General features: G+C 30.8%; 1 protein-coding gene across 7 annotated transcripts in view; it reads left to right on the forward strand.

Annotated features, from left to right (window-relative positions):
* LOC117177516 (solute carrier family 2, facilitated glucose transporter member 4-like) overlaps positions 1-14,518 on the forward strand; it is a 113,932-nt gene that overhangs the window by 90,069 nt on the left and 9,345 nt on the right. The window contains exon 1 of one of the 7 annotated variants that reach the window (XM_033368277.1): positions 11,096-11,336. The exons of the other annotated variants lie outside the window; for them this stretch is intronic. Within the exon in view, the coding sequence (XP_033224168.1) occupies positions 11,313-11,336 (24 nt within the window). The 5' untranslated portion in view covers positions 11,096-11,312. Of the gene's footprint in view, positions 1-11,095; positions 11,337-14,518 lie in introns of those variants that run through there. 7 annotated transcript variants of the gene reach the window in all.

Below are 14,518 nucleotides of genomic sequence, written 5' to 3' on the forward strand. Positions count from 1 at the left end.
TGCAAATGAAAAGAGCGGCCCAAAACACTATAATAAAAGTCCAATCGGATCATCTTAAGACAAGTTACACTGACGTCAAGGTAGGTCCACTAGTACTATAATTGATTTAAGCTTCAACCATATCTAAAAAAAATTAATTTTAGTTTGGAACACTTTAACGTATTCTGTCCCATATATGAGGATATAATTTAAAAAATCGAAATTACAACATTTTTAATTGCACAGACGTGCAATTAAAAGGGAAAAAGGGCAAACGCGGGATATCCCCAGGAGCGGGTGCTAATCTAAAAATTGCACCTGTTCCTAGCGAAATTGCGGTAAAATTGCATTTCTGTGGTTGATATCGTGCGTCCTCTTTTCGAAGAGTTGTTCACGAAAGTTTTTCTCTTGTGCTTTCTTAATACAGGCTTTCAGAAGTGAGTAGTAGGCGCTGCTTTGTACAGAAACGCACCTATGTTCACTTCTTCGTTTTTCCTGACAATTTTAAAAAAGATGGTCTTGTCTATTTGCGACTATATTTGCTGTATTTAGAATAAACCTGTTATGAAGATATTCGAGATTCAATATTCCGCGACTACGTTGACGGCGTGAGATGAGGAATCGACGAACAGAATACTTAAGGTGCATGCTTTTTTTCATGTGCATAACCATTCGTGACCCGATATCAAGGGATACGAGCTCGTCCTTCGTCCATGGAACCACTCTAAATGAATATAATACTACCAGGACAGCAAGCATGTTCGTTGAAGATACTTTGTTCCACGCCGGCAATGACGAAGACCAAATCTACCGGTAGAGATGTTTGTATCAGTTCCGGAGAGTATCCTTTGTAGGTCTTACGTCCTAAATGCAGCTGTGTGGCACGCATTTTTCTAATCCAAATTCCATTCCGATCTCCAGACTGTATTTTTCGATAATGCCGAGAGCTAGGTGAAGTTGTTCGGTATTTTTAGCATAGACCTTGACCATCTATATAAAATATATGAGTGTCCCCATGCTTTCGATTTCCAGTTTTGCTGAAAAAGTACCCTTCGGAATGGCGAATTGCGAGGGATAATGGCAATAGTGTGAGGAAAAAGAGAATTAGGCGCATGTTGTCGCTCTGAAAGCCTCCCATCTGAAAGATGACGGTGTTAGTTATTACACAATGTTTCCAGGTGAGATAGTAAATCTGGTTTTCCGAAGCGTCATCAATCTCTATATGCACCTCACGATGTGCGGATGAACCTTTAAGCTTTTCAACAGACAGATGATAACTCTATCGAAGTTTGAATCGAAAGTTTTCCGGTAGTCAAGCCAGGCCGTTGATGGGCAGCGCTGTCAGGATGCTACATCTTTGCAGATACATCTATCCATAAGCAAATTCTCCCGACATCCTGGTACGCCTTTCTTTGATCTGCGTTGTACGTATGTTTCTTGCCACACAGGTTCGATTGTCCAAACAATCCTACAATATAGGATAGATGTGAAAATCTTATAGAGAGTGTAGAGTAGACGCTGCCCTCTTTTTCGGAGTTCCTTGGCACGGTTTTGCAGTCGTTTATGCGAAAAATGTGAGGCCTCTGTGTATTTTTTTGCACCACAGAGCATGCAGTCGTACCATGTAACCTTTTCGTTCAGGGGCCATACTGTTATCATAGTACTCCAGCAGTTCGTCCCTGATTGATCCGTTGACTCAAGAATGTTGAGATTTTGCCGTTCCATCACATTGACTCTGTCTTAATTGGCATTTCAAGTATGTTCGATGTTGTCATTGTTGTTCGCACGAGAAGCTAGGGAAAGGGGTTCGTCTGTTCTCGTAATTTGTCTCATTTCTTCTCCTAGCTTATATCGAAAAGTGATTTATTCTTAATTTGTAGTTCTTTCCAGAGCGCGCAATTTGAGCTTTTTCATTTTTTTCATATTTTGCATAGTTTGACCAAAAAATGGGATTTTTGGATTTTTCATTATTTTTGGTACGATCAAATTTGGAGTGTTCAACTTCTCGACCAAATTAAAAAAGTTGTTATCATAGTCCTGTAGGGCTTTCAAAATGGAAACTTTTACTTCTCTTGACTTTTTGGTATGTCATGCGTTTTTTGGCTTAAAATGTTCATTTTAGTTTTTTTAAAATTTTATTTTGAAAATGCTCTAACTTCTTTTTATAAAAAAAAGTCAGAAGGATGAATTGTTTGAATTTCTGAGCACTATGAACAACCGTACAAAGAATTTTTAAATCTTGAAAAAATGTGGTTTCAAAAATTTTTGGTACGATCAAATTTGGAATTTTCAACTTTTAGACCAAATTAAAAAAGTTGTTATCATAATCTTTTAGGGCTTTTCAAAAAGCAAAGTTTTTCTTTTCCAGACTTTTTTTCATATCATGCGTTGTTTGGCTTAAAATGTTCATTTTAGTTTGTTTTTTTGGATTTTGAAAATGATCTAACTCTGATCATTTTCTTTTTGTACAAAAAAGTCGGAAGGATAAATTGTTTAAGTTTTAAAGTACTATGAACAACCGTGCATAGAATTTTTACATCTTGGAAAAATGTGGTTTCAAAAATTTTGTGTAGGATCAAATTTCGAATTTTCAATTTCTAGACCAAATTGAAAAAGTTGTTATCATAATCTTGTAGAACTTTCAAAAAGCAACGTTTTTCTTCTTCAGACTTTTTTTTCGTGTCATGCGTTGTTTGTCCTAAATTGTTCGTTTTCGTTTTTTTTTTGTTTGGATTTTGCAAATGCTATAACTCCAGTAATTTTTGATTTTTTGAAAAAAGTCAGTGGGTTAAATTTTTTAATACTATGAATAACCGTACAGAGAATTTTTGAATTTTGAAAAAAGTGGCCTCAAAAATATTCAAAAAGTGGGCACCACTTTTTGAATTTTCATCCAAAATGCCTGGTTAACGAACTTGACCTTTAATTTAGGACACTAAAAAAGTGTACCAAAGGCCAATCTAATAGATTAATTTTTTCAAAAGTTATCGTGTTCGCAGACAGACAGATATACAGACATACACACATGCAGTCTTACAGACAGGCAGGCAAACGTACATACAGACAGACAGATTCGTAAAAACTGGTTTTTTCGGATTCAGAGGGTCTCAAAACGTGGACATTTTACAAGAACTGGGGGGGGGGGTCAAATTTTACATAAATCTAATACCTTCTCTCATGAGAATGTAAAAACATAAGTTATCATGAAAATGTGCCCACGCAGCGTGCTGATTTTTTATTGTTAATATCGTGTTTCACGATTAAAACACAAAATACAGATGCTATCAAAAAGTTATCTATAACAAATTTGTAGATCTTTTTGAAATGCACAATTTTTATTGAGTCATCTTTTTACCCATTTTGCACATTTTAACCGTAAAATGTTATTTTTCATTCTTTTTTTATTTAACATTTTTCTTCTCTTGACTTTTTTTCATATCATACGTTATTTGGCTTCAAATGTTGATTTTCGTGTTTTTTTTTTTTTTTGAAATTTATTAAATGCTATAAGTGTGGTAAATTTTGGTTTTATAAAAAAAATCATTGGGATAAATTGTTCGTCTGATTATATGCTATGAATATCCGTATAGAACATTTTTAAATTTTAAAAAAAGTGGTCTCCAAAATTTTCAAAAATACGCTCACTTTTTGAATTTTCACCCAAAATGGCTGGATAATGAACTTGACCTTTATTTTAGGACACTAAAAGAGTATACCAAAGGCCAATCCAATCTGTCAATTCTTTCGAAAGCTATCGTGCTAATAAACTAAAAATCGACAGACGCACGCACACACACACAAAGAGAGAGACACATTCGTAAAAACCTGTTTTTCGGATTCAGGGGGAGGTCAAATTTTACACAAATCTAATACCTTCTCTTGATGAGAATGTAAACAATTTAACTTTTCCATTTGAGTCCAAAAAATTAAATGTTTATTATTTAATAAAAATATTGTAAAAATTTTCTTCCGCGGGTGGTGTGGAAAGAAGTGTTATTAAAAATGTGCCGGTCTTTCCAACCACAAAAAAACTGCGTGCATTTTTTACCTTTCCTATTTCTATTTTTTAAGCGTTTTTAATCTACTTTATGTTCAGGGAAAAAATCAGATCGTGGAAAAAGATAAAAGAAATATCTATTTCTCCAATTGGTAGAAAAGTTTAAAGCCAAATCTGTAGTCCGTTTGTTAACATTTTTAAAAGATTTTGGTAAAATTTCGAAGGAAAAAGTCTTCATAGTCTTTTACTAACTAATGGAGATATTTCTATCATTTCATTCGTGAAATCTATTTCCTAAGGCCAAAAATGGTAAAAAACATGTAAATTAAAAAAAATTACCAACTATTTGAAAGAATATTCTTAATATAAGTCAATGTGTATCATATTTAAATAATCTTTTGGAAATTTGATAAAATTATAAATATTGTTAATTTTTAAAATTAATGTAACAGTTTTTATTCCAAATTTCAAGGCGTTTTTTGTACCATGTTTGACCCCAGGGCAGAATAAATTAAAAAATATTCTTAAAATATATTAATTAATTGTTAAACTCCCCCTCTCCCTCCACCCAATATGACACAGGCCGTAACATTTCTTTTTGGCCTTCCCCTCATCGCCGTTACGTCAAATTTTGTATATTATGTATGTTTAAAAACATGAAATACGTTTCCTAAACAAAAAAGTGTTTTTAACATGAAGTATTATCTTAAATAAATCCTAAGACTATTTTTTTAACACAAAAGGATTTTCAATATTTTTGTAGTCATACAAATATGGAAGTTACCTTACGTAAGTACTACTTGCAATTCACCAATTTAAAACAATTTTTCACTACCATAAAAAATAAAAAATTATATTAATATTGACATGACATGAATATTTCGAATAACTATTTATATGTTAGAAGTTCTTAGCACTTTATTTCTAGTAGGAATTAAATTCTGAGAATTGAAAGCAAGAAAATAAGTATTATAAGATTTTTAAGAAAATTAAAAAAAGATTTTTAAATATATCAGCTGTGTCACAAAAGATTTTAGGATATTTTAAAGAAATTGTTTTATTTGATAGAATATTACAAAACATTAGGAAAAATTCGAGTCCTATTCAAAGATGTTTAGGAATGTTTAAGAAATTTGTAAGAAATCAAGGAATATTTGATCAATTTTCTGAAATGTTTTCAAATTTGTGAATATTTCTTATCTATTTGACTCGTCTCATATTCCTAAAAATATTTTCAACTGCCTCGAATTTTTCTCAACATTTTAAAAAATCAATCAAAATCTAAAAAAAATTTGTTCATGTTCTTGACATTTCGAGATTCGCTTAAAGCTCCTACAGTTTATTATTGCTTCAAAAATTTGTATTTCTAATAATCTTCTAAATTGTAAATTATTTTTGAATCTCTTGAATTGTACTTCATTTTTCCTGACTTTACTCGACTTTTTATATTTAAAAAAAATGTGATAATCTTACGGACTTGAAAATTTCGCTCTAAAATCTTTAACACTCTTTGCAAAAAATTGTAGGAAGTCGTTTGGTATTTCTAAAAAAATTTCGCAATTTCTTTTTAAAGTTAGTTATTCAAAATAAAACATCGCTTGAAATTTGCACACGAATATTAAAAAAATTCTTTTTTCTATTCACATCCTTTTCCTGATTGTTGCTTAATTCTGAAAAATTAAAAAAAGGTGCCTTTGAAATAATTCAGATTCTTCTTTGATAATTTTTTAATCTTTTGTCATGTGTTAAAATGTTCTTAAATAATCTCTTAAAATTAATTTTTTTTATAAAAAATTATTTTAATTATTCCTAGGAACCTAAATTTTTTTTATTTTCGTCAAGAAGGCTTTAAAAGAATTATGTTCCTTAATTTTTCTAAAATTATCTAATCTGGAAAAATTGCAAAAGTTCAAAAAATATTTTACACACTTTTAAAAAATTTTAGGAAACAATAAAAAATGTTTTGTGATCTCTTTTCAATTTTCTCTTAGAATTCATCGCAAAGCAATCGTTTAAAACGTTGCCATGAACTTTCTTTTATTTTCTTGACGGCCTGGATGCCCTGCAAAATTCAGCGGAAATTCAGTTTACCGAAAACCTCCTAATAGCTAGTTAGCCACTGAAAGCGAATCGTCCAGTTGGGCGAGGTCGGGTTCGTCCTCGTGCATTTTCGGCTTTGAACGAGGCTTGTATTTGCAGCGTGTAACAGAGCCGATTCACCGACACGCGACGTTTGTCCATTACTTACTGCCAAGTTTTTCTGTTTCCCTTTCTTCGGCTCAAGCACCGTTGTCCACTTTCTACAGCCAATATTCTATTTTACTTTTTACAACCTTCAAATTATATACATTTTTTTAGGCACTTTTCTATAGCTGCTTCTTACTCACCAACGAGATATTTCCACTTTTTATTGTCAGCCTCTCAATTGTCCGCGACTGCTTATAAATTATTGTATAACCATATCAGTGGAAACGTTTGGTACAAAGGACCCCTCTATCCGCAATCCGAGGACGCAAACGTATTTATATACCTGTACAGAATTTTGATAGACGAACGCTTAAATAGAAATGGAAACAAATTTCAATTTTTTAAATACGAAATAAGTAGGAAAGTGGCTACCACAAGACTACAAAAACGGAAGTGAAGGAGGCTAACTTTCTGTTCTTGAACTGGTGACAGTGAAGTATAATTAAAAGAAATATAAACTTACCCATTTTCCAAATCTAAAATCAGGTATGATTTAATTGTCTAAAGATTATAAGAATTTAACATACAGAAATTTTATTCGGTAAGAACTTCATACAATAGGAAAATATTATAGATATACACTAAGAAGTGATATATAACTAGTCATTTATATATCTCCTATCACTGGCTATCGTTTTCTGATATCAATTTCGCACTGAAATTGTGAGACATATTTCAATTGGCTATGGTAAAACGGAGAAATCTGTACTTTCAATTTCAAAATGTAAAATAAGTCACCTACATATCGAATTATTATTCATAATCATAGAGATTAAACTTTCACGTATTGAAATTCACTTTCAAAATAATAGGGAACCATAAACGAGAGTATTAATAATTTCTTTAAAGCTCAAACATTTTTTTCCCTACTTTAAGTAGTATTTGTAGACAGTTAACAATTATTCCCACATAAATTTATTGACTATATATAGCCATAAAAAAAAACCTAATCTGGTAATAATTTTGATAGGGATAAGTTTAAAAAAATGTAGAAAATTTTATGTTCTCGACGAAAATTATTGTTAAAAAACCCATAAGTATTTTGAAAATTTAGCTCGGTAAGCGTTTAAAACTGCCGGTATGAATTAACACCGACACCGTACGTGTAAAGTTTATTTTTAGAGCAGCTCTGGAAAGAGGAATTGGAGGCTCGACTGTGGTTTGACACTTTGACCAATCGTTCGCTTCCACGAGCGTCACACCTCCTCGTTGATAATTCCTTTATCACTCAGGATTTCATATTTACACCAATATCAATATTTTTAACCGAGTATCGAGGTTAAAAAAGTACAATTCACTGATAAATCAGTGACTTTTCACTGAAATTTATGTAATTTTCCACTAGATTTCTTGTAGTATGTATACAAAATTACTGCAATTACAGTAAGCAAGTAACTTTTCGTACGAGAATTTCTGTGAATATTTACTGTTCAGTGACTTCTAATGAGTGAAGTTTGACTTTGAATTTTTATATAACTACAGGTGGCAATGTGAATTTTTTTTATTGAAGCCTCTTATTATTTTTCCTGAAAACAATATGAAATATAAACCAGGTTAAGATTTATTAATTTAAGAAAATTCCCATCTGTTTAAATATATAATCTGCTTTAAGATTGCATCATATATTCTGATAGATAGAACATAATGTATTCATCATGTAGGCTTTGATAATACATTTTAAATTGAATTGATGGCTTGAAAGAAAGAAAAAACAATAACAGAAACTAAACACGGAGAAAACGATATCGCAAGAATTGCAATATATACCGTAATTCCTGCGCTATATATCGTAATTATCACATTATAATAGCGTAAAATCGTGATATCGCACATTGCAAAATGTTACATTATATTATTATTTTATTATATTATATATACGAGGGTTCTAGTAGTGGCCAAGCGATGTTAGTGCATTATAGTATCCCAAAAAGCTCCGGAACCTGCTTGTACGTTATCATATTGCGCTTTATTTCAATACATTTTGTAAATTGCAATTCATTAGGGTGAAAATTCATCTGTTTCTATATTGAAAATCATGTAATGAGTTACAGTTATGCATTCGTTCAGAAAAAAGGTGTACAATGTATATAACATTATGCCAAGTTTAGAATTTGTTGATATTATATAAAATTGAACTACATATTTTACTGTATTTCAATGTATCTTGGATTTTATGAAAGATAGTGTTTTCGAAATATCTTTTGCGTCTATTTAAACGATAAATGAGAGAAAATGTTTAAAGTAAATATGTTTACATTGTTATTAACTCATAAACTTGTAATCTAATCGAGCGAGCCTCCGTTTCAAGTGCACGGCTTTAGCAAAGTAAGCTATTTGCCTGAAATTGGTTAACTTGAGACTGTCATTACGTAATTGATTTGGTGCATTTTTTATCAACTATCAGGAAGCGTGTTATGCATCAGTGATTCATCTAAAAAGAGACGTCACACTCAGACTATCAACTACACAAAAAACAGTCTTAAAAAATATTCGAGTCGTTATTCTTATTATTCGGACTGATACAGAACCAAAATATGGGCTAAAAGACATGCTTAGCAATGCATTTTGACGCAATGCGGAAAATTTGAAGTTCCTTCAAAAATAATTATTATACTTTACATTTTTTTGGAAGCTTTATGGTTAGAAAAAATAAATATATTGTGCCGAATTTGTGGGAACTTATTCAAAATAATTAAGGGCATGTCTATGAGGCCCCTTCGCATTTTTGTTTTGTTTAAATAATGCAATTTCATATATTCTATTTCAGCAAGAGCTTTAAAGCCCTGTTTTCAGTTACATTTTAAATCAAAACTTTATCAAATTGAATTATTTAAAACAAATATAAACTCAAATGGGCCAGACAGACGTGCTCTTATACATGTTGAACCATTTCTTAAGATTTCAACACAATATATCATAAATTTTACTTTGGAGAAGTATTTTTAATTTGTGAGAATCATATCCTCATTTTGAAATACTACAAGCAGTCGAAATTCACTGAAATTGCAGTTGCTTTCATTGATCACTCGATAAGAAGACGAATGGAGTTTTCAGTAATTGTTATTAAAATTTCAGTAACTTTTTCTACTCCCGAATATCACAAAATAGCGAATGAAATTTCAGTTACTTCTCTCTAATTCCAGTAGGTTGTCACTGATTAAAATCTTGAAAAGTGAATGGAACTGAGTGAAGTGCGAGATATTATAATATAAAAAAATGTTTTAAACACTCGATGTCTCTAGATTTGAGACAATTCGAAATGAACTACTGGATGAATTCAGTAAATTTGACTGATTATTTAGTGTATTTTTACTGTTTCAACTGTGCAACCCCTTACTGATTTGATTTATTAACCTACTTCCTGTACATTTACATATAGACACTAAACTCATTTTACATCAGTATTTGTTTTTGAAATTTCAATCATTCTATTTTACACTTATTCCATTTAGATATTCACTGATTCAAATCTTGATAAATTAGTATCTGTATTAACCCTGCTTATTCAGTAAATTTCACTGGTTATTCTGTGTATGACTGATTATTATTGAATTAAGTGATTCCAATTTAAAGAGTTGAAAGTATATAAAAATAGACAGAAGTAATTGTAAAAGTAAAAGAAACCTGCGGAGGAAATGTATTATTTTGTAACAGATGCATGGTGCATACCTTAATTTATTACATTTTATTGTAAAAACACTTTTACACCGGGGAAATTAAAAAATTAACTCACAAATGCATCCGCTTGGTAATGATCTTTGATACTTGCCTTATTCAGAGATAATCCAGACACAACATATTTCTTAATTTGTTTATTTTATTCGATTTTAATTACGATTTACGTACATTGAGATAAGAAAAAGTTCTACTTCAAAAGTGTTGCAATTTTAAGGGAGTGTCTACAAGTGCCGAAAAATTCGGCTATTAATACCAAAATTTTAGTACAAATATCCCCATTTTCAGGTCCCGTTATTCATATCAAAAATATGTGGCTATTTTTACAGAAATTTCGATACACATAGCTACGTGCTTTTGTTTTATAATGATGTACTTGGAAATTTATTACTTTTTATATTTTTTTGAGTTAAAAATCAAAGAAATTTTAATATTTAATTTTAATTATTTTTACTGCTAATGGGAAGAAAACTTTAAATTGTATACAATTTTTATACAGTCCTGAGAACACGCGATCGCACGGGTGTTAAAATTGAGAGTTAAATATCGCGACACGGGAAGACTCACGTTAGTCAATACCGTACTATATGTATCTTTTTTTAATTACGATGTTCCCATGTTTCATAAAAAATCTTTTTTCTAAATAGAATGCGAGATATAATATATATTATTTTAAATCTCAAGAATTTTAACATTCCTATTACAGCTATTTACGGACATTCGAGACCATTCGATGATTCGTGTCTGTAAAATTTAAAAGCTGATAAATAGATTTGGACATTATTAATTGTTATGGAGCTTCTAAATTTAGCACTGACGCGAACCATCGAAAGTTATTGAATATCGGGAAATGTTGTTGATAGGAATTTGCAGCTTATTATTTGAGGTGATAATAATTCGGGGATTCAAATTCTCTAGAGTTTTTTTCATAAAGATTATTTTTGGCGAATAGGAGAAATGTTGTCACTAAATTGTAAATTCAGGAAAATATTTCAGAATTTGATTGAAATTTAGAGATGAAATTGTGAAAATATTTAAAGAAATAAGTTTGCTTCCATTTGGAGTACGCATTTCATGCGAAAGTGACAATGATGAGACGCCCCTGCATCAGTAAATACACATACGCATTTCTTCCAGCATTTATATGTCTCTTGTGCTGACTTTCAGATTGTTTTGTACACCAAGCCGGTATAAACGTTCGGGTGGGGTAGCAACCCATCAGTCTTTACTCGTGGCTGTAAGCACGTGTTACTCGGTCCTGAACTGAAAAGATAATCTTTTTGAAAATTATCCACTAAGCACAGGAAGTTTGTAATAAGTTTAATATTTGTAACTGCATATTAAAGGCATTGTCAAGTGCAGAGCTAGTAAAAGTTTTACATATATTTTCGCATTGGGATTTTCCATTTTCATAATGGTTTATCTTCGCAGTGAAGTGGTAAGGGTTGAAATTGTATTAGAATCTGTATATTATGAAAATCATACATTTGTTTAAGAACTGGTCGTTTCTTCTAAGTCAGGGAAGAAAACCGAGTCACTTTTCACTAAGTTTTTCAGTAGAAGATTTTACTGAAATTGTAATTTTCCCGAGGTGATAACCGACTGGAATTTCAGTAAATTTCCACACAGGCAAAGGGTTATTCCAGAATAGAACGTTTGGACGTTGTTGAAACGTAATATACAAAAATTTTGATATTGACATATAATGTTCGTGAATGTTTGAAAAGTTAAATTGTACATCTTTAAGAAAATTGCCACGATGTGTCTCGAGTGACTTGAACTTAGGAGGACTCTCACGCATTGCTTCTTTCTGATCCCTGTTATGTGATATCCCACGATAATTTCAAGACCAGATTATCTATTTTTTCACGAAAATAACTCCAAACTTTGACTTGAAGTTTGTGATCTATCATCCAAAAAAGGTTCTAAATATGTTGAGTACCTTTGGACACCTTGAACCTATTAAATTTATTTGAAATAAGTGCATAAAGATAGTTTTAATCAGTTTTTTTTTTTTCATTTTTCCCTTTCGGCGCACCGTCTGTCTGAAGTAACCTATATAAGAATTTAAATATGTAAATTTTCCCGTCAATCTAAGAAAAAATAGAATGTTCTATCTCTAATGGTTTTAGGTGATTTGGCCTTCAAAATGTATTTTTTAGTCAACCTTTTTCTTAGCAAATTTTTTATTTTAATTTTCGTAAATTAGATCTTGTCCTGTGCTTTGGACGTGAAAGTTGTATTTTATATTAGTGAAAAATATCCTTTTTCATGAAATTTGCCAGGCTTTGAGATAGTTCTAAGTAACTTGTTTCTTGTATAGTTCATGTAAAAGTAAAAGTAATATAAACTGAATATAAAAAATACATAAAAATTAACAAATCTTCAAGTATATCAATATATAGTAAAAAAGCCGTCACTACGTGTATCTAAAAGTTCCGAAAATTAAGTGTAATGCAACTTATATGTCTAAAATTTACATATACGAATCACAGGAGTAGGACATGAGCTAATTTTTACGAACCAAACTTTAAACAAATTTCAGAAAAATAGTTGACTAAACAATAATTTCTAAGGGCCATATCGCACATACCGTTAGAGATGTAAACTTCAATTTGTTTGACTTTACGGGAGATATTATACCCTTAAATGCTTATTGAGGCTACTTTTGACAGTATATGCTGTGAAAAGAATTGTCCGAACTGATTAAAACTGATTTTATGCATTTATTTCAAACAATTTTAATAGCTTCAAGGTGCCCAATGGTGTTCAACATTTAAAACCTATTTTTGTAAGTTAAACCACAGACTTTAAGCCAAAGAAGCTGCACTTTGTTGTAATTTCCACTCAGGGAAATGTCCTCTTGCATCAAAGGGATACGTTTGGACACAAATAAAATAAGAGTAGAATAAGAATAAGAATAAATTTGAATTTAAGTATAAACTCTAATACAAAATACTGCATATGTCACATTTTTAGGTGTAAAGCATGAAATTTCTCCGCCATTATTATGTAAAAACAATCGGATACAACTTTATTCTAAACATATCCCTCTAATATGTATCATTTCAAAAATTTGTCTTCAAAATATTGATATACGTCAATATACGGCAATATACGGCAATATACGGCAATATACGGCTTTTACTTTTTCAATAATATGTGACTTGGTCAAAAGTAGGGACGAAAGCCTTGAATCACGCCATTTAAGGGCATACACCACACTATCACGTGACTAGTTCTTTTTAACTAACTTACTTACAAAGTAACTATTTAAATTTAATTTTCCATACCAGACAGACGTTCATATTTTGTTCCCTCACTTTTATCTGGTACGGAAAATTTATTCGAGTTATTATTTTATAAGTAAGATCATTTAAAAGAATCGGTGACATGAAAGTCTGGTACATGTTTTTTACAGTGAATGTAAATGCCCTCACAATAAAATGAAATCATTGGCATATCCTAGGATATCTCGGCAGGATATGGAATATCCTGAAAAATGTCCCAAAAATCTCCCGGAATATCAGAGGCATATATTTTAAGGATATCGAGATTTCCGCCCCGTGCGATATCCACTCAATGTCCAGTGTGGGATATACACAATTTTGGCAATGGAATCAAATATTTCTAAAATGCAAATTTATTAAAATATATAGAATGCCTTGAAAACATCAAGATTCACAAACATCCATTTGACAAAAAACCACTTTTTATAAATCTCGAATATTCGGTTTTTGCAAAATCCTATCTTAGTATGATTAGCAAAAGATTATTACCGCGAATAATTTTCGTAACCAATAACAGCCTAGTTACAATAAAAAATAAGTCACTTTCTAAACATTTAAAAGTTGGCTGTTATTGTATCTTTAAAATCTAAATTGCGCAGTTTAGAAATCGGACTTTTTAACGGCAAAATCAGTTTTTATGATAAAAAACATAATATAAATGACAATTGATTATAATTTGGCACGATTATTTGAGAAATTTTTGACTTTTATTAAAGGGTCACTTATTAATGCGCAACAGTTTTCGCACGCTGACAGTCATTTCTTATTATATTGATACGGTTGAATATAGATATAATTGGCAGTAGATATATCTGAATTTCCAGTAATATACTAAATTATAGAATTGGGATATCTTGGGAACATCCTTGGCATGCAAAATTGGGACATTAATGGAATATCCTCAGGATATTCTGAAATATCTTGGGGACATTCCAGTCGCTGATATCTCATGCTGTGAGAGATTCTACAATAAAAATGTACGCTGACGCATGTTGTCTAGTGTATATAAAAAAGAAAATAATTTTAAATGTGTATGAATTAAATTATTAGTTTATTTATTTGTAATTTAATAAAATTTTTATAGCATCATATTTAAAATTTAAAATGATAAAGATATTTCTCTTAAATTTACTCTCAAATCCAGTCTTTTTAAAAAAAATTGCATGTGCCAAGTTATTAGAAATTCGTTAGACTGTTTATGAAAATTTGGCGAAAATTTCAAACGGGGAAATTTGTTTAAAAGATATCAAAAGTTCTTTACCCATTTTAAATTTGAATTTAAACATTTATATTAAATTGCTATTACTATATATAATGCAAACTTGCTTTA

The sequence above is a fragment of the Belonocnema kinseyi genome, chromosome 7 (genome assembly GCF_010883055.1).
Source record: "Belonocnema kinseyi isolate 2016_QV_RU_SX_M_011 chromosome 7, B_treatae_v1, whole genome shotgun sequence".
NCBI classification, from domain to species: domain Eukaryota; kingdom Metazoa; phylum Arthropoda; class Insecta; order Hymenoptera; family Cynipidae; genus Belonocnema; species Belonocnema kinseyi.